General features: G+C 37.4%; 5 protein-coding genes across 5 annotated transcripts; all 5 read right to left on the bottom strand.

Moving 5' to 3' along the window:
• Positions 1–251: 251 nt before the first annotated feature.
• Positions 252–8,705, bottom strand: LOC136799329 (Golgi phosphoprotein 3-like). Its single transcript, XM_067056031.1, has 3 exons — positions 8,201–8,705; positions 4,818–5,064; positions 252–852 (listed from the first exon to the last, which is right to left on the bottom strand). Exons 1-3 carry the CDS (start codon positions 8,396–8,398, stop codon positions 428–430), a joined length of 870 nt encoding a protein of 289 aa, XP_066912132.1. The 5' UTR covers positions 8,399–8,705; the 3' UTR covers positions 252–427.
• A 731-nt stretch (positions 8,706–9,436) lies between these two features.
• Positions 9,437–11,393, bottom strand: LOC136799328 (SURP and G-patch domain-containing protein 1-like). Its single transcript, XM_067056030.1, has 4 exons — positions 11,363–11,393; positions 10,966–11,218; positions 10,452–10,581; positions 9,437–9,581 (listed from the first exon to the last, which is right to left on the bottom strand). Exons 1-4 carry the CDS (start codon positions 11,391–11,393, stop codon positions 9,552–9,554), a joined length of 444 nt encoding a protein of 147 aa, XP_066912131.1. The 3' UTR covers positions 9,437–9,551.
• Positions 11,394–12,922: 1,529 nt separating this feature from the next.
• On the bottom strand, positions 12,923–15,049 carry LOC136799327 (uncharacterized). The gene has a single exon (XM_067056029.1). The coding sequence runs from the start codon at positions 15,047–15,049 to the stop codon at positions 12,923–12,925; it is 2,127 nt and encodes a 708-aa protein (XP_066912130.1).
• A 13-nt stretch (positions 15,050–15,062) lies between these two features.
• On the bottom strand, positions 15,063–15,839 carry LOC136799326 (uncharacterized). Its single transcript, XM_067056028.1, has one exon. It carries the CDS (start codon positions 15,837–15,839, stop codon positions 15,063–15,065), a length of 777 nt encoding a protein of 258 aa, XP_066912129.1.
• Positions 15,840–15,843: 4 nt separating this feature from the next.
• On the bottom strand, positions 15,844–17,624 carry LOC136799325 (uncharacterized). The gene is made up of 2 exons (XM_067056027.1): positions 16,757–17,624; positions 15,844–16,655 (listed from the first exon to the last, which is right to left on the bottom strand). Exons 1-2 carry the CDS (start codon positions 17,622–17,624, stop codon positions 15,844–15,846), a joined length of 1,680 nt encoding a protein of 559 aa, XP_066912128.1.
• Between the last annotated feature and the right edge of the window lie 2,439 nt (positions 17,625–20,063).

Genomic DNA, 20,063 nt, shown 5'->3' with positions numbered 1-20,063 from the left:
AATTTTTGCAAAATTGAATACTGAAAATCGAATCAAAATTCGGCTACTGAAGGAATAATTGATATTTTTCATTTCATTTTTCATGCAAGCTAAGTAAAGTAAAAACGCTCTTAATTTTAGAATGTTTTGAGATACTTTGATATGTGTATCAGAGTATCGCATTAAAAATTCCCCAAAACTATTCATTTGTTCTTAATGAGGTATTTTCTATTGGATCCTCTGTGCTTTAAACCACCACTCCAGGAAAAAACTTATTTGAACAAAAAAATTCTACTTTTAATAATCAGGCATTACAACGTTTTATAACAAAAGTTATAAGACAAGACCATATTCATTGTTTAATAAATAAAAAAAATCCAGATCAATGATCCACATGGTTTTCGCACATCCTCATTAATACCGAAAACCAACATGGTTTTCGCACATCCTATTTGATGAATGACGCAATAACGGACCACATAACTTCATTAGCATTCGGTTTTTGAGCTTCCACCTCAGGATCCAAATCTAAAAGTTCGCGAACTCTTTTCGTCGCTAAATCATAATCTTCATCGTTGAGCGGAGCGAACGCGTTTTCGAGAACGTCAGACGAATGCGCCAAATAAATGAGAGCGAGCGTACGCTTATCCATTCGATGCGGATCATTGACCCATCTTGTGAGAACTGATTCTTGAACTTTTTTTACGACACGTTGTTTGATTTGCCCATCGTTCACTGGATGTGTTGTCATGTCAAATAATAAAAAGTTCTGCTTTTCTGTTGTCAGTACACCTTTCTCAACCAAATTCTTCGCTAATCTTTCACGAACATTACGTAATTGATATTTCAACTTCAATGGATTCCATGTCTCGCCTGAAATAAAAAAGAGAGTATTTTTTGGTCATACCAAGTCAAAATATAGACAAAAAAAAACACAATAATTCTGAAAACCCTAAGTGAAGGAACTAATTTTCCCCGAAACTTTCCACGTTTTTGGGTGTCTACTGCGAAAGTTAGTTCCACGAAATGCAATTTTTACTAAATATCCTCAAAAACCCCAACAAAAATGAAGGAATTTTGGCAAAAAGTGTGTCAACCGCGAAAATTAGTTCCGCAAAATGAACAAATTTAGAACCCTCGCACCGCGAAAATTAGTTCCTGCGAAAATTAGCTCCCTTGAGGTATAGATTACTCAGGCCAAACAAGGAAACGCAAGTTTGTTGGGTTTAACTTCCAAAAGGACATTGAAATCAGAGAAAAAATAAGATAGGATTTTTACACAGAAAGTACTATAGATATTTCATTGGATTTGATTTCGCGTGTCGGTATTCTCACGTGAAATCAGGAGAGAAAAAATTTGCGATAGTACGAGATTTAGTATCACGAAGGTTAATCCGATAAGCGGGGAGCGAAAATGACGTAAATTTAGATGCTAAAATTCCATGTAAAATATGATCAATTGCAAGCATATAGATATCCAGTTGGCGTGAGTTTATAAAGATTCCCGTTTATCTATAAGCTCTAGTTTAGACAGCTCTCTTGTTGCCCTGCCTATTCTAATTGTGAATTAAAGTGGGCATAAAGTAGGGTGTCTAAAGTCAATGCATTGCCCTCTTTTGACGTCAATGCAATAACTTCTTTTAGCTTTTCCAAGCAAGAATTTTAGCTGCCAACTTTTTGCCCAACATCTGCCTACATTAACAATTAGAATATGCAGGGCAGAAAGTCGGCCGTCTAAACTAGAGCTAAGCCACTAAAAGATACCCCTCTAAAGACTCCGAACCTCCTTTTCTCTGAAACGCTATAGACTCAGGGGGGGGGGGTCGGTAGTAAAATCTCAGACATAATGACGTTTACGCATAGTGTCCTCCCCCCCCCCTTATAAAGGGGGGGGGATTCTGATTTTGGCCCTTTTTTTAAAGTATGGGGGAAAATGAAAAATTTGAAATTTGCTGGGGAAAATAAAGATGGGGGAAAACATAAATTCGGAGATTTTGATGGGGGAACTTCACTGGCCAAGGTGATCTGTTGCAAAACCTTTTTAAGCATAAAAGCAGCAAATCTTTGGGATAAACCAACTTTCAATACAATTTTCTTTTTCCAGCACTTCAAGGCTATTTTTCTTAGCTTCAAATTTCAAACTTGATTAGGCATTTTTATGTTACCATATGGGGAACCGCAAATCTTCAAATAGCTGGGGATTCAAAAAGAGGGAACCGAAATTTTGATTTTTAGTGGGGGGAACCACCCAGGAGGACACTATGTTACTACGGTGGTGGTGTGACGAAAAATCGAAAAAAAAATTTACTACCCAGGGTAGCTAAATACTAAAATGGTGATATCTAGTGTTAAATTGTAAAATTTTACTACCTGGGTCTGCCTGGGTAGTTAAAACTGGTAAAATTAGCAAATTTTAACTATTTTTCTAATTCTTTTAAATTTTTGGATGACTTTTCTGAAAAAATCTGAACATTTTTATAATTTGAAAAAAATTTATGTTGGAAAGTTGTTTGCTGCAAACAAAAAATTCTCGAAATTTTTTGTCAATATAAAAAAGACTTTAATTCTAAGGGCAAAACATTAATTTTTGCACTAAGCAGGGGGGGGGGTACAGCCGCAGGGTACTAACCCAAGCGGGGGGTGGTGTAAATTTGGAAAATCAAAAAAAGTTAGTACCTCACGGTAATAATTTTGGGGTGGGGGGGGTTATCTCCAATTTTCAGTGTACCAATTTTAGGGTGGGGTTATCATTTCAAGTACTCACTCCCTGAAATGGTACATTTGTTAATTTTTTGTCTTCAACTTTCAGGATTTTGATGAGAAAAGATTTCTTTGTTATGGCTTACAGTATCTGACAGTATTGAAAAGTTCCCCCTTCCAATTGAAGGTACTTTCCCTGCTTATCAAGTATGTAGGGAAATTGGAGTTGTTAGTCAATAGTTTTCAGAAAAAAGAACTGTTATGTTTCTATCAATAAAGAATTATTTTATTTCAAATTCATGGGTACTTTCCCTAAGAGGAGAATTTGATGACCTAAGTTATACAATATGAAATAGCTAATGTAAAGAAACTATTGTTCAAAATCAGTATGTTTTCATTAGTGAGAAGGATAGTTCATCTTTGATATCTTAAGTAGAACGAGGTATGTTTCATTGCCTTCTGATGAAAAAATACAAGCTGTTGGCATCCAAAGTGATACAATCTGTCTTTTAAACAAAAATTCTTTCCAAAACTGTGATTGTTTTTGTTAGAGGGGTTAGATTTTTAGTTTTGTTGCAGTTTATATTATCCCTAGCTATCTCTGTCTTTTTGTTTGTTTGTTGTCTGTTTATGACAATTAAGACGGAGGGCAGGTAACTAAGCAAAGCCAACCAGAGCCAACAATGCACTTTTTATTTCAACTTCTTCATAAGATTGACACTTTTGAATAATTTAATAAATTACCAATCTATTGAAGAAAAAAATAAGGAAATCCATCCAATCCAAGCTTCATACTATTCTTCAGTTATCACTTGATTTTTACTTATTCTGATAGATATATATACTTTTTATTGCCGTTATTACAGCTTATAATATTTTACTTTTGCCAAGAATTTCGTTGTTTTACCTTTGTAATTAAAAATTGTGTTTGATTTAAAGAACTTTTTAGAGGATCTGAGTTAAAAATATGGTATATACAAGTCATAATAACAACAAAGTGCTGCTTTTGCTGGCTTTTGAAAGATTGGGACCATGCTTGGCAAGTTTTAAGGGTGGTGTCTCATATTTTCCTTGGTAATTTTAAAGCCGGTACCAGGTACTAAAAAGAGGGTGGGGGTCCCTTTTTCCTTAAAAAAAGTAAGTACCCGGTACTAAAAGGGGGGGTGGGGGTCCCTTTTTCCTTAAGAAAAAGTAAGTACCCGGTACTAAAAAGGGGGTGGTGGTACCTAAGACAATTTTTCTTAAAAATCAGGTTAGTACCCTATGGGTTAGTACCCTGCGGCTGTACCCCCCCTGCACTAAGTGAAAAATGTGTCACAGAAATAATCATTTTTTAGCTTTTTTTGTAAAATCAGTCTGAAAAGCAACCAAAAAATAGGTGGTCTCCATGACAAATTGTCCCAAAAACTTAAAATACCTCTTCCAAGAGTCAGGGCGGTGGTATGTAAAAATTCGTAAAAATCCTTTTACTACTCATATATGTCTGAGATTTTACTACCGACCCCCCTGAAAGACTTTGTCCATAGTACCCAAAGTCGAAATTTACGTCAACTGGGTTATCAAGCCAACTGGGTACCACACTCTACACTGAAATATTGGGCTTTTCTAGAAAAAAGTATCGAACCCCCTGGATATCCTACTTTATCGGCGATCCAAAAAATATCTGCAATTTGATTGGTTAAGAAGAGTACAATATATCTTGTATTTTACATGTACAAAATATAAATTGACAAAAAGATGTTGTTGCATTGTAGCCGTAGCAGCAATCTAACGTCACTTTGCTACAAAAGTGCCCTGTGCTTTCTTTCAACACAAAAAGTGAATTTTTTGGGTCACCGATAAACCAGTTATCGGACAGTGTTGCGAGTACAATATGAGAAATATTTTACGAGTTCCGAGATTTTTCCGTACAATATACAATATACGGAAAATCCGGAACGAGTGAAATATTTCCATATTGTACTTATTTCTAAAGACCCCCTGGATATTTACTCTTAAAAATATGCTCAACCCCCTGGATATCCTCTCTTATAAACATACTTATCCCCCGGATAAAATATTTTTTACTTGAAAAAAAATTCTGGAAAAGCCTATTCAAGCACGATAGGATGATCACTAACAATGAACCGACATCTTACCACTGAGCAATTCAATCCACGTAGGTATAGTTTCTTGAGGATCGGTATCCTTAATCAGCTTCTGTGCTTCATCTAATATGGTATCTCCCGTAGGTGATTCGTTTAAAAACATCACTTTACGATTAAGCAAACTTTTACGTCGCATTCCAGTTTTTTCCAGATCAACACGACCGCGTAAACCAAGTTCGATCATCATACAACCACGAAGACCCGAGGAAATACAATCGTTCCAGAAGGATGTGTAACCCTAAAAGAAAAGCAAATAAGATAATTGATTCTTTTTTAAGTAGTTTTATATAACTGAATCATAAATAAATATGATCGCTTAGACTCGAAAAGGATAAAAGAATCTATTAATTGCTATCATAGGATTGTGTCCCATAGAAGCCAAATAGTCCATTAGAATTCGGTTTTTAAAGATCAATGAATTTTGCTGTGTTTTTTGCAATAAACCTACCCCTGAAGAAACCCACCATTTCTCACTATCTAAAGATGTCCTAAATCTATGCTAATTCTAACAATTCCACATATTTTAATTTATTATATGTCAATATCGATTCAACGCTCGTTAAAGAAAATAATTTGTAAATAGTTCTTTTTATCATAAAATTTAGAAATACGAGCAAAAAAGAGTCAAATTTAATATTTGTTTCCTTTCTAGATTATATTAGCGTTAGAATACGGTAAATTTTCAGAAGGTTTGGTTGTGTTGACCAGGTATGTTTTTATTCTATCCGAACTAATGTTATAAAAGACCAAGGAGGCCCTGACAGTTAGTCACACTAGCGTCCCGCCAAAATGCATATCAAAGATTAATGCTGCAAAAGCGCTATATTGTTTACCTGACTATCAAAACTATCAACGTCACAAAACTTCTAAAGGGATTCATGAGAAAATAACCTGGCGCTTTTTAATGAAATTAACATTCTCAAAAACTTTGACAAATTGTCTAAAATTTGAGCCATAGCAGGGGGGGGCACGCAGTTACTACAAGACAGTATGACACTTACTACCGTGGTGGTACTGTATTCAGAAGTTATGAAAACAGTTACTACACAGTGGGGTTGGTCTAAAAAGCAGGGTAGCCAATGGGGTAGCCAATTGGGCTAGGTTATGGGGTACCTCTTTTTGCCTAAACTTTTGAAATCTGAAACCTGTTTTCATGTGGAAATAACTATACAACATCTTGTTAATGATTCCATGTAATAAAATTTAAGATTCCTTTCGAACTTCAGCCACAATAGCCTTTTTTCCAAAGGTACTAAACTTTGTTACTTCTCAAGAGACCTGGCGCCATTTTGTCTTCCTGCTTGGCTTCGTTTGAAAATTTACAGACCCGATTTAAAAATATATACAAAACAGTTTTTAATATTTTAGATTTAGATTTTATTTATGTTTTTAATTGTTATTTCCGTGAAGCTGTAATTCGATGATAATAGCTTTGAAATCGCCTTTGGGCCATATGATCTCTAATCTTGTCATATCTTAACAATCCTTTGTTATTGAATCTATTGTTTAATTTATATCATGTTTAGATGTTTCAAACAATTAATTCCTTTCAAAATTTTTTAATATGGCAGCTTATAATAGATACAAAAAGTCTTTTGAAATAGCTTTTATAATGAAGCTCTATTTCTTACTCCTCGTGCATTAACACGTGGTAATTTATATGTATATCTTTGTTTATCTTTGTAATCATACATGATCAATCTAAGTATCAATCAGATTCGTGCTCCCTGGTCATTAAAATGTGGTTCTATGCATTCATTTTCGGTATTTCTATTCTGGTCTGTAAAATATTTAGGTACCCCACAACCTAGCCCAATTGGCTACCCCAATTGGCTACCCTGCTTTTTAGACCAACCCCTACACAGTGTAGTAACTGCTGTTTGGGGGTGGTGCCAAACACTAAAGCTAGCACTTTTGGTGTAGTAAGTGCTTATATTTTAATTCTTTTTAAAGAACTTTCAAAATTTTTCACAAAAAATGAATTTTTTCTTGTTAAAAAAAATATTTTTGTTATAAATGGACGAAAAAAAATTTGAAATTTTTCTCAGACCCAACTTTGAAATTATGCTTTCCCTAATTATCATTAAAATGTTCTCAACAGCTGTTAACCAAGTAAATTAAAAGAAAATCTAGCACTGATGATATCACTCAAAAACAGGGGTGGTACCTGGAAATCTTTTCTGAAAACAGTTACTACCAAGGTGTAGTAACTGCAAAGGGTGGTGGTCCTGAAAAAAAAGTGTTGAAAAAGCACTTACTACACATCATGTCTTGTAGTAACTGCGTGCCCCCCCCTGGCCATAGATGAAAAAATTTGAGCCAAGCCAACCTTGAGAACTAATTTGAAGATCAACTTCCCAAGAAAAAGATCTACGGGGAAGACGAAAACCCCCTAAATCAGCGCACTGCCGGATAGGCTATTTCCCGGAAATTTTGCCGGACCTCAAACACTGACTCATTTACATGTGCGGAATTATTTTTACTTTAGCATATAAGGCCTTAAAAATCGAAGTGCTGTCTCGGGAATTGAATGACAAATTTTGGTTGGTTGATTTGGCTGCTGCACATTTTATTTTGTTTCAAACTTTCAAGTTTTAATTAATACACCATTTAGGAGTCTCGCCTCCTCCACCGTGTTCCACCGTGAAAACGGTAGGTGAAAATGCGCACTTTAGTACTGTGGAAGGTTAGAGGAATGTAAACATTGTCAATTTTTTTCTTTCCTTTAAAAAGAATGACTTATATATTTGAACATGATATCACTGGATATCAATGATAATTTTATGGATCTCTCCTGAAAATTTCACAAAAATTCATCAAGAGGAAAAGAAGTTATGATTCACTAAAATCAAAACAATGGAAAATTGTTTGGACGCGTGCGCAGTCAACACTATTAAACGGTGTATTGTCTTGCAAACTTGATTCAGGTAACTCTCTCATCCTTTCATGGCGTATTAAAAAATGAAAGCTTCTTTGTTTTTTATTTTCGCATTTATGAGGAAAAATGAAACTTTCAGAAGATCTTTTATTCCATGTGAAGATTCCCATTTCCATAAAATTGCGATTGAAATGGTTGTGAAATGGTGGCTATGGGTAATTCCTTTGTTCTTTTGCTATTTTCTTTTGTTCTATGTGACGTAAAGATGCGAGTACTTTTCCACTATTAACACAGTATATTATTATTCGTTTTAACTAAATGCTATACTTTGAAACTACACAAACAGAGTAGACGGGTCTCCCAGCTAGTAATGTCCCTGTCCCTGAAATAAGCAAAGGTCTAAAATCTCAATGAAATCTCCTGAAAAAACTGGGGCTCCCTGATCTTCTTCTTTTTCCATCACAACCTTAGTTTTTGTCTAAATTTTAAATTATACCTCTTTATCTTTAAGTCCCAACAACAAAACCTCCTCCATTAATGTTAATCTAGTCTGTTTATCCATAGATTCTTCTGATTCTTCATCATTTTGATCAGGACTTGTGATAACTTTGTGATTATCTCCAAATGATGGTGCATCTTGTTGTGCCAATCCCTTATTTCTTTGGACAAGACCACCACTTCTCCTTTGAGTCATGTCTGTTTATTTTAATGTTAAAAGTCTCAATGTAGCAATATACAAAATGTGATGAACAGATCAACAAAAGCCAGTTGTTGTTTTTTGGTCTGATTTTGTTGATAAAAATGTGTTCAAACAGTCTACCAATACATCCACTAACAAAGTAGAAATTTAAATTCAGCTATTCTTTGAACCTTTCGAGTCTTGATTATCTTTGACGTTCCATAAAAGCAATTTACTTGGGGATCTTTGGATCAAAACAAAAGTGATAAACTTCCAGGAAAAAATCAGGTCATATTATCACCGTAACTTTGCTACCATTTTGATTGCGTTTTTCTTATTTTGATTTTCAGCCGCTGACCAAAAAGGTTCGGGATCGCGTCATAAAGAGAAAAATACCGGGTAAGGAAGCGACCGGCATATAATTCCGGTGAGAAAACAATGACGCATAAGTATCCGGTGGCTCGGTTAACAATCATATCACAAAATTAATTCATCTCTCGTAATCCGAGGGGGAGGAGTGCTAAGGCTGGAGAATGTCACTACCACACCAATCAAGTTTTAAGAAAAATATTCAAATGTTCTGCGATACTCACTAACACGCTAACACTCATCGAAAACTTGGCCACAGGAAACTGTTCATCTAACGTTTCCAGACCATCTAAAAAGAACGACAAATAACTATTAAAAAGCGACAAAAAGAATGCCACAACCCCGACTGTTACACCCCTAGAGATTCATTCCTCTTTGTTTATCACGGGATTTAACTGCATGTGATGATTTAAAAAGAACGGCAAATTACGCATGCGTATTTTTTCATAACTCGAGCCCACACGGGGAAATTAAAATTTTTTCGAGTTATGAAATATGGCTTTATAAGGCATTATTAACGTGACGGACGAGAAAACTTTATTCTAGTTAAGGAGACATTGGGGTTGTAGAGGGTTCTGAGATGAAATAAAGGCAAGTCGAACCCCTTAACCATTTATGGCTCACTTTAGGCATCTAAATCTAGATTAAGAACGCCATGTCCAAGAAAACTAAATAGGCATTTGAAATTGGACATCGAATAACTGGAATATATTTCGTTTGTATGCAATGAAGATAATAATACAATAGAGTGTTCGTTGAAAAAGATAACAGACTTCATGAATATATAATATCATCTTCATCATTCGTAGTATGGTCGGCGGGGATTGTTCTGTAAGAGATCAAGGAAGAAAAACATTATTTGAAATCCATTAAGTCTAAAAGGAAAATAAATAGTCGGAGAACAAAATATATTCTCAAGTCTCAGGTTTATAATAATTCGATAAAACGAAGTTCAGTGATTTACCCCCCGGACAAATTCACTTTTGGCCCCACAGACAACGGGTTTACCCCCCCCGGACAAGCATCAGTTGATCCCCCGGACAACCCAAATTACATCCAATGATTTTTCGCTACCCCCCCCCCCAAACAATATGTCCTTCAGTCCCCATGTACGGACATTTTTTATAAGAGCCCAATCAAACAAAATTATTTCCGCTGAAAATTGAAATCTCCAAAACAATTCGATGGACGAAAGAAGCTGGCTAAAAAGTCAGTAAGAAAGAAGTCTTTCACTTGGGTTTGTTTTATTCAAAGTGGATGTACCGCAGCACTATCCGAATTTTTGTTATTTTGACGCGTTCGAATATTGAGCGAGCTTTCGGGTTGTAAGCGATACCTACGGTAACTTGCGATCAAAATAAGAAAGTCCGGGATGGAGAATACTCAAAATAATTTATGGGTGAGGCCTTTTAGAGACCCGTAATAAGCAACAGCGTTGAGGGTTATCATGTTTGTAAAGATCAGTGGTCAAAGCAAAGTTTCATCACGACAGATGATTGCAGATTTTTCAAGATTCTACTGAATTCTACTTAATTCTTACGCAGAAAACCTTCTTTTTTGTACCTTAAGGGAAGAAAATTTGACTTTCTTTCCGTCAAAATTTCTTCCTTTAAGGTACCTCACTGAAGCGGAAGTCCATCAGAGACGGAAGAGCTGTACACACTGTAAAGATTAAAGACACTGTAAAAATTGTACTAACCAGAGGGTTGGGACGGAATTTATACGCCAACATCATTCGTTTTCGATAAACCTCAAAATCATCGTCCTCTTTCTTGACTTCTGCGACTTTCTCTGTTCCGATACCTCCATTGTCAAACGATGTCTTCCCTCTGGTAATTTAGAAGAAAAAAATGTTACATACTTTCAAAAACTGCCAATGAGATTTTACATTTATAAATGAAGGATGCGATATGTTCAATACTCTCCTTAAAGCCCGGTCTATAATCATCGAAGCATAACACAATGGAAAATGTACTGCTTTTTCACAGTTTCGCTTATTTAAAAACCTTTTTAAAAACCTTTTCAACTACTGTGTCCTCCTAACTCGAACGATTTCCTCCCTCCCTGAAGATCGAGTTATGGAGGACTCTACTGTTATAGAGCTCTTGACCATAGAACAAGTTTCATCAATTTTTTTTTATTACTTGCCTTTACTACTAAAACCCCATGTATCTTTCTGGCTCTTTTAATTTTTTTTATCTAAAAACACTTACTTATTGATAGGTGCAGTTATTCCTTCGCCTTTGGAGCCGAGTCCAGATCCTTCTTGCCAACCAGCTTTCATCAACATCTGGTAACCAACATTCTCCTCCTTAATCTTGTATTTGGCGTAATCCGAAAAATCCACCTCGCGCCCTTCTTTGACCGCCTTGACTTTCTCTAAAAACTTTTCCAATTCATCAGGCGGCAGGAAGTCAGATAAGTGATGTTTGCCACGGGCGCTGTCGGTGAGTTCCAATGCTTTCTCTGTCGATAACAAAGTATTGTAATTTATTCAATTGTGCTTATATTTATATAAAGTAAAGAAAGAGCGGAACGGACCAGTACTCTTAGGTGCCAAATCAACGGGGGGGGGGGGGTTCGTATAAACAGGGGGGTTAGAAATTGTACCTCTGAAAACCCAAAAATAAGTTAAATACATATAGGCTAAAATCAGGCTTTTTGGAGCAAAATAAGGGGACTTCTTTTTGTCAACTGAAAATATTCTTGTAAAAATTAATAAACGGGGGGTCCTAATAAGGTCCAGGGGAGTTGGAAAATTTTCGAAAAATTAACAAGCGGGGGGGGGGGGGGGGGGGGGCGTTTATTTGGCACCTAAGAGTAAGCAAAATCTCGAAGCCTTGAAGTAAGACTTGAAACGACCGTAGTGCATAAGTAGAGTAAACGGCTTCGGTGAGCATGGTCACGAGTTCAATCCCTGGCCGGGTTATATCACAGACTTGTTACTTGTTACAGAAAACATTGATTTTCAACAATTAAATAGAAGAATCAAATGTAAGAAAGAGTGGAACCCTCCCCTACCTTCGGGTAAATAGCTATCGGAAGAGGAGCCTTTGATTCGTCAACGACTGCATGTGGTCGTATAATTAAACAGGCCTTTCCTTTTTTGTCTTTCAGACTACAACGAGCTTAATCTGACAATCCTACGTTCATCAGAAAAAGACCTGAGTGTTTGGAGAGTTCTCTTTTTCCAAGTGGATATAGAAGAGGCTGACGCTTTAGTTTAGTGGTTCTAACCTTTCGGAGTTAAAGAATAAAAAATATTGTTAGCAACGCTTGTTGGGCAGGGCACAGAGACTGACGCGTTTGTAACTTTTATGACATGTTCAAACTGAATGAAGAAAAAAATACAATGTTTTAGTCTCAAAGAAAATTAAGTAAAATGACAAATTTAAGTCTGAGAAAAAATTGAAAAAAGTGACAAAAGTTGATCATCCAAAAATTGAGAAAAATTGACAAATCTTAATCTCAAAAAATTGAAAAAAATGACGAATCTCACATACTGTAAGATTGACAAAAACTGACCAAAAGTGAGTGGAAAAATTGGCTAGAAATTTCTCCGTAAAAATGTAAAAAAAAAATATACATTTCAAAAATTTCATAACCTAATCTTAACCTAGGGAGACACGATGCCTGAGCCCAGATGGCTGGTGAAACACGAAAGAATGAACGAGTGAGAAACGAGAAGGAAACCTACCAGGTAGCCAGTAAATGATAGCTGTGTATTGAGTGCCCAAAAAAATGACAAAAATGACGATTTGTCAAATCAAAGTTAAAAATTGAATTCCATGACTTAAAAAACAATTCTCTTGCTTTGAACCTCACATCTCTCTTAGTAAGGAACAAGTGAGCTCCTTGAAAAAAGTGTCTCGATTTTGATAAAAAACTGACAAAAATTGAACAAAAGATTACATAATGAAACAATAGAAAAATAATGACAACGCACGCATTGAACATAAAATTAAGATGCGTAAAAAAATTAATTGAAAACAGAAGCTAATAAACGCAAAACACTGAAGTGACACTGAAACCATGGAAACAGAAGACTGTGAAATGAGACGCTGTGGCTAGGAACTGAGAAATTTTTTGGTATTGAAATTTTACTAAAAGTACATCATAGCCACCAAGCTCGCATTACACTCCCAGCCAAGACCAACAAAATTTCTCCAGTTAAGTAAAATCATTATCAACAGTTTTGGACATTTCATACATGTCCTTCATTAGATCACAATCATTTACTGAATGAATAAGAATCAAATCTCGAACGGATCTTGAAGTTTCACGAAATGACTTCTCACTATCATTTCGATATTTCACCGCGACACGTCGTACTTTACCATCATCACCAGGTTTAACATTGATCACCATTCCATACGTGTATGTCTTCGACAAGACTGAATCGACTTTCTTGAACAGGACAACATCTCCAACTTCGACGTTTCTATCATGTTTGAACCATTTGGCTTGGAACATCAATTTTGGAACATGATTCATCAACCACGACTCAAACCATGAGTTGTAAATACTCGAGTTTTGATCGATCAACTTGGATGCATTTGTCGTTGTAAGAAATTCCCCCGTTGGACTGCGATCGTTATTACGTCCAAGGATTAAACGATTAGGTGTAACAAGATCAAAATTCTCAATGTCGGTGAGGTTACCAATGGCAATTGGACGATCGTTGATCGAGTTGGCTATCATCAAGCAGAGCGTTTCCCATTGGAGGATCGATAGTCTCTCGTTCTGAAGATCCTTTTCCAAAGATGAATTAATCTCCCGAATTTTCCTCTCGACTTTTCCATGCATGTTGTGTGCACCCACTGGACAAGTTTCAGCTTCGACTCCTCGATCTCGATATAGCTTTCCTCTGATGTCACTGTAGGATAGACGCATGTCTTTGGTACCTTTTATGAGTTGACCACCTTCGTCACAGAAGATTTTCTTTGGGAATCCATAACGTGATGCGAATCTTATGAACGATTGAAGAAATGCTGGTGTTGAATAGTCATCCATAACGTTGATACATGTTGCAGATGTGACACAACAGCAATAGACGACAAGCCAAATTTTCACAGTGGCTCTTTTGTTGTGTGTTGAATAACATTTATAAGGTCCACTCAGGTCCAACTGGGTGAAGTAAAAAGCAGGTGCTATGGTAATTCTTGATTGAGGTATTGGACCCATCGAAGCTTGAATTGATTGTTTCTTGAGGAACTTGCATCTCTGACAGCACTTCAAGATGATTTTGACAGTATTTCTTCCGTCGATGATATAAGCCCTTTTGTTGACTTCACGTAAGGTGGTTTCTACTCCTGAATGCTTTGAAACACGACTGTTCCAATGAACATCTGATATGATGCTGAAGGCGATAGGTGAATAACGATCCACGAGTGGGACACAGAATGATGTTGTAGATAAATCCAGCATTGCTTCAGTGAATCTACCAACGATTGTGATTTGGTTTGAGGGCAGAATACGACCATTGAAGTACAAGATACCATCTTTGTTGACACTTATGGGTTCGTACTTTTTGGTTGGAACGAACTGAACGATCTCAGCAGTGGCTTTTTTAAAGAAGTACGTCTCTGCTTGTTTGATTTCCAGATCTGTAAGATTGGTCGAAGTAACTCGTTGCTTCGTTCTCAAGATGTTAATAAATCGAATGACGTAACCAAGAATACGAATGACCGAACTGAAATCTCTGTGATTGGGGTCAATTACGTAATTGGAATATTGATATCTTTCTTGGACTGCATCTGGCAATTGGATGATGTGATGTAGTTGATATTGTCTTTCTTTTTGAACTTCTGCGATGTCCTTTTGGCTGAGTCGAAGGTCCTTGGCTGTATTGGTTGGAAATTCTCCGACGTCTCGGGTCATCCATTCGTAGCCATTGATCCAAGTGGAATCGTCTGAAACATCTTGGATGGTTACTCCCTTCCTCGTCCCCAGATCAGCAATCATGTCGCTTGTGCTCACATAGAACCATTGATCTTTTGAGGTGAATCTGTTGATTTCGTTTACTCGATTTCTGACCCAGGTCTTCAGAGGTTTTTCATCGTTGTTGAGCCAATGAAGGACAATCTGGCTGTCTGTAAATTTGGTTGACGATTGGTGCAAATTTTGCAATGATTTTTTGACAACTTCACTTGAATGAGTATTGACAAGAGCGGCGTACAATTCAGCTCTGGGCATCGACATATCCTTTGGTACAGTTCTTGATCTGGCGAAGATTAATTGACAAGAGTAAGTGGAATCTTTACGTAGAAATCTGGCATAGATCGCGGTGCACGTCATGTGTTGGCTTGCATCAGCGAAATCTAGGGTGTTGATTTGCAATTGACAGCAGATCTTCTGGAACGACAGCTCGACGAAATCGGACGTCGCCAATTTCTTGAATTGTATCGAAGTTGTTTACCCAAATCTCTCGAAGATTGTCTGGAATCTTGTCATCCCAATCCAGCTTCAAATGAACGAGTGTCTGGAGATCAATCTTCATTCCAGCAATGAGTGGTGTGAGTTTCCCAGTAAGATCAAATACTTCAGCGACCTTTGATGCACAGTGTCTTCTGGTGAGTCTCTCTGGGATGACATTTGAAAACTTAAAAGGTTTTTTGCCACGTATCTTCTTGGCAAAGTTCATCTCCCCGATGTTGAGCGAAATTTGATCAGCTTTAACGAACCACTTCAAACCGGCTATGTGGATCATCGTTCCGTCTTCGGTAAGCTGTGGTGGAGGGTCTTCTCCAGAAAATGCCACACCTTTCAATTCAAATCCACCACGATTGAGTGACAATTCTATCTGGTCAGCAAGTTTGTGAGCTGCTTTGTGATCAGGTGCACCTGTGAGACAATCGTCGACGTAAACATCCTTTTGAACCACATTGTTTGCCTCAGGAAACTCCTCCTTTGAAGCTTCAGCAACCTTTCGAAGGGCGTGTTCCGCTTGGTTGCCTGACGATCGAACGCCATAAATGAGCGTCTTGATAACTTTTTCATCTGGTTGCTTGTTAATGTCGAGGTCAGGATGCCAGAGGTATCGTTGGTAGCACCAATCTTTCTCTTCCAGTTTGATCGTATTGTACATTTTCTTACATCTGATGCATCCCAACTGGTTGAACTGACCAACGGATGAGGATTTCTTGTAGCCTATTGAGATTGTTACGACCCTTGGCTAAGATATCGTTTAGGCTGTACCCAGAAGATGTTGATTGAGATGCATCGAAGACGATGCGACAGGGTGTGCTTAGAGAGTTTCCCTTCCAGACGGCTCTCCAGGGTATGAAGTAGTGTATAGGTGAACTGTGAAGTCTTGATTGAACATCTTGAGGTAGGTTACGAACAAATTCAACATACCCAAGTTTCTGAAGCTTCCCTTCAGATTGGAGGATATCTTCTTTGTCAGCGAGGTTTGATGGTTGATTGAGCTTCTTCAATTGCTGGATGTAAACTTTCATTGCTTTATCTTTGTTGTTAGCGAGACGAGTTGTTGGATCAGCAATGAAGGGTAATGAAGCAGATGAGATGGATTGGTCGAAGTCGATCTTGACTGAAGAATTGATGAGACTTTGTTCGACTTCTTCTTTGATTGAAATAGTTTCGTTTGATGAATCATGTTTACAGTCTTTGCAGCCTCGACACTTTGGACATCGATAGTCAATTTCACTTCCTGCTCCTTCCACCTCTTCGAAGACTTTCATTGAAGTTGACAGGAATGCTGATGTTGAATCTGGTTGGTATCCCAAAAGAGGAAGTTGAGGTTTGACCTCCCTCACGGTTGGATGGATAGCAACGTGGTGGTATTGATGAACATTAGTGAAGACTTTGTGAGGACCTCCGACAACACCACGACGACCTGATGAATCTTGGAAACTGACTGATACAACGGAGTCCCTGATGGTAGCTGATGGATCAATTTTGGATGGTAACGAAGATACCTTACACCAATCATAACGTGAACTTCGCCACCGATTGAAGGAGGTAGCTGGGGCAGTGGTTGGTTACCACCTGATATTGTGTAGCTTCGCTGAATATCTTTGAAGACTTCGTCAAGTGGATAGGTTGGCATGATTGATGTTATCCTTTCCAAGCAAGGACCTGACATTAAGACATCATCACCGTCAAAGAGAGGTAACTTGACACGATATGATCCAAGGGTTGATTTAGTTGAACAGTTGCCAACACCACCAAGACTGATAGGATTGGATGATTCTTGTGAGCATCTGGCACCAAGGAGTTTTACTGCAGATTTGCTGATGATGAAATCACTGCAGCCGGAATCGAAGAAAACGAGAAGCTTCTTACCATCGACGTTGAGCGTTGTAAGGCGCGATTCCTCTGTCATGCAGTCTTGATTGTGGATCTTGTGGCACTCTGATTCTTCAAGTGTCAAGCTGAGGTTGTGAGCAAATTCTGGTAGTGATGGATTACGTATGAAGCGTTGAACGTACTTTGCAAGTAATTGATCGTTTTCGGATTTGTGTTCCTCGCAGACAAGGAAGTGTTTCTTAACATCATACCTTCGATGAGATGGATGTGGACATACGAAGTCTCGTTGGCATCTTCCTTCGGCGTGCTTTCCAGTTGTAGCTTCAGCACCAGGGAAGAGACATTGCATGCAGTAGTTTCTTTCGAAGGATCTTGAGACGTTGAGCAGGTGTAGCCAAGACGAACGTTCTGCATGTGAAGTATTGAAGGATTTTGGTGCCGTTTGGACCAGATGATGGAATATGACCAATGGTACCAGTGGGCTCGTTGCAAATTGTGCATGATGTTTCTGGACTCGTGATGTGGGACGATGATCGTCTGTTGGAGCCTGTGTTTGATCCTGAGCTGCCCGATTTTCTTTGATCATCCTTTGAGTTTGATGCATCCTTGGCAGTTTGGAGGAGTGACTTTTGTAGATGAACCTTCTTTTCACGTTCGAGGAATGTGATGAGTTTCAACCAAGTCTGTTTTTCTGATAGGTCATCGTCGATGATGGATGTGAGGAATTTGGTTGTCCTTTGATACCAAGAAGGATGAGATGTAGATAGTCCTCTCGTAGTATAGATGTTCTTCCACCTTGTGATCCTTGCAGCCTCATAGTTTCGTTAATGACGTTGATGATCTTGCCAAGACTGGTTGTCAACTTCTCTGAATTGTTAGACTTGACGTTGTTAGCTTTGATAACTCTTGCAACTTTTTGTGGAGCTAATTTTGGCGTCACCAAAAGCATCTCTAGTGGCGCCATATCAGGTCGATATCATTCGAGACTTTTGACGAGAGTTAGAGCTGGGTCGACCAGAAAATTATTCTTCAGAAGGTCTGGAAGCAAACGACTTGGTGTTGAGTGAAGATGAATTTTCTCAAAATTAGACTTGAATGTGTAAAAGTCAACTTTTGATTCATACCCTGCAAATGGTTGAAGCTTGATGTTGAGTGACAACTTGTTGAAGGTATTGAGTTTGTCTGGTTCACGATTGCTGACTTCAGATTCAAGTGATTTGGTATAAATTTGTTTGAGCGTGGTAAGTTTTTCAAAATGTTTACTGATACTTTTAAGTCATCGTCTCGTTGTTTTATCGAGTACTGGAGATTTAAGCGTCTTTGTACTCAACAGCAACTTTATCAAACTTTTGAGATGATTGTGTTGGTTGGTCTTCCATTCGATTAGCTGTTCGAGGGAAGCTTTGGATGGGTTGCCACTGTAAACATCTTGAAGTTCCGATATCTGGCGAGCAATATTGATTATTGGAAAGCTACTGATTGATCATTGGACGAAGTTGATCGTGCTTTTCTTTTTTGAGTAAGACGAGAATTTAACTTATGATCTCTCGATCTTACGATGAAATCTTTAATAAGGTTGAGCGTTGATAGAACAGGAAGATCGGATTCTCCTAGCTGATGGTTCTTACGTCTGAGCTGGACTCGTAATTCCTCAAGCTTCTGGACGGTAATGTCTGTATCTGTGATGGTTGAGGATTCGATGGGGTTCTCATCGATGACGTCATGAACTTGTTCGATAATGACCTTCATATCGATTTCCAATGACTTGCTGGTTTCATCATGTGTTGACATGGTGATGGGTTGATCAGATGTTGAGTCCGGTGATTTCGGTTCGACGACACCGGTCAAGTGAAGAGTACGGTAATTGATGCGTGGAACGTTACGTAATTTCATTCAATTATGTGACGTCAACACGTGACGACGAGTGAGCGAGTTAACGAATGAGTGATATGATTGACCGATAATTGACACGTGATTGTCGGAATTACCGTCTGTTTGAATGTTTGGACAGGGCAAGAGACTGACGCGTTTGTAACTTATGACATTTCAAATGAATGAAGAAAAAAATACAATGTTTTTAGTCTCAAAGAAACTTAAGTAAAAGACAAATTTAAGTCTGAGAAAAAATTGAAAAACGTGACAAAAGTTGATCATCCACAAATTGAGAAAAAATTGACAAATCTTAATCTCAAAAAATTGAAAAAAATGACGAATCTCCTTACTGAAGATTGACAAAAACTGACCAAAAGTGAGTGGAAAATTGGCTAGAAATTTTCTCCGTAAAAATGTAAAAAAAAAATATACATTTCAAAAATTTCATAACCTAATCTTAACCTAGGGAGACACGCGCCTGAGCCCGATGGTGGTGAAACACGAAAGAATGAACGAGTGAGAAACGAGAAGGAAACCTCCAGTAGCCAGTAAATGATAGCTGTGTATTGAGTGCCCAAAAAAATGAAAAATGACGATTTGTCAAATCAAAGTTAAAAATTGAATTCCATGACTTAAAAACAATTCTCTTGCTTTGAACCTCACATCTCTCTTAGTAAGGAACAAGTGAGCTCCTTGAAAAATGTCTTGATTTGATAAAAAACTGACAAAAATTGAACAAAAGAAATAATGAAACAATAGAAAATAATGACAACGCACGCATTGAACATAAAATTAAGATGCGTAAAAAAATTAATTGAAAACAGAAGCTAATAAACGCAAAACACTGAAGTGACACTGAAACCATGGAAACAGAAGACTGTGAAATGAGACGCTGTGGCTAGGAACTGAGAAATTTTTTGGTTTTATTGAAATTTTACTAAAAGTACATCATAGCCACCAAGCTCGCATTACAACGCTTGGCAAAAAAATTCACACTATTTTATGAATTTTACCAGTCAATAATCAAAACTTTATTAATTACTCAAGCAAGCTCTATGAGGCTATTTATAAAATATATCACAGAAAAATGTGAAAATAACCATTCTACTTTTGAATGCTCCATTTTGAAGTGCATGTTTAAATGTATTTGAAGAGGAATTTTTTTTCCATA

The sequence above is a fragment of the Clytia hemisphaerica genome, unplaced genomic scaffold (genome assembly GCF_902728285.1).
Source record: "Clytia hemisphaerica strain Z4C2 unplaced genomic scaffold, Clytia hemisphaerica genome assembly, whole genome shotgun sequence".
NCBI classification, from domain to species: Eukaryota; Metazoa; Cnidaria; class Hydrozoa; order Leptothecata; family Clytiidae; genus Clytia; species Clytia hemisphaerica.
This window is presented reverse-complemented; position numbering and strand designations above follow the sequence as displayed.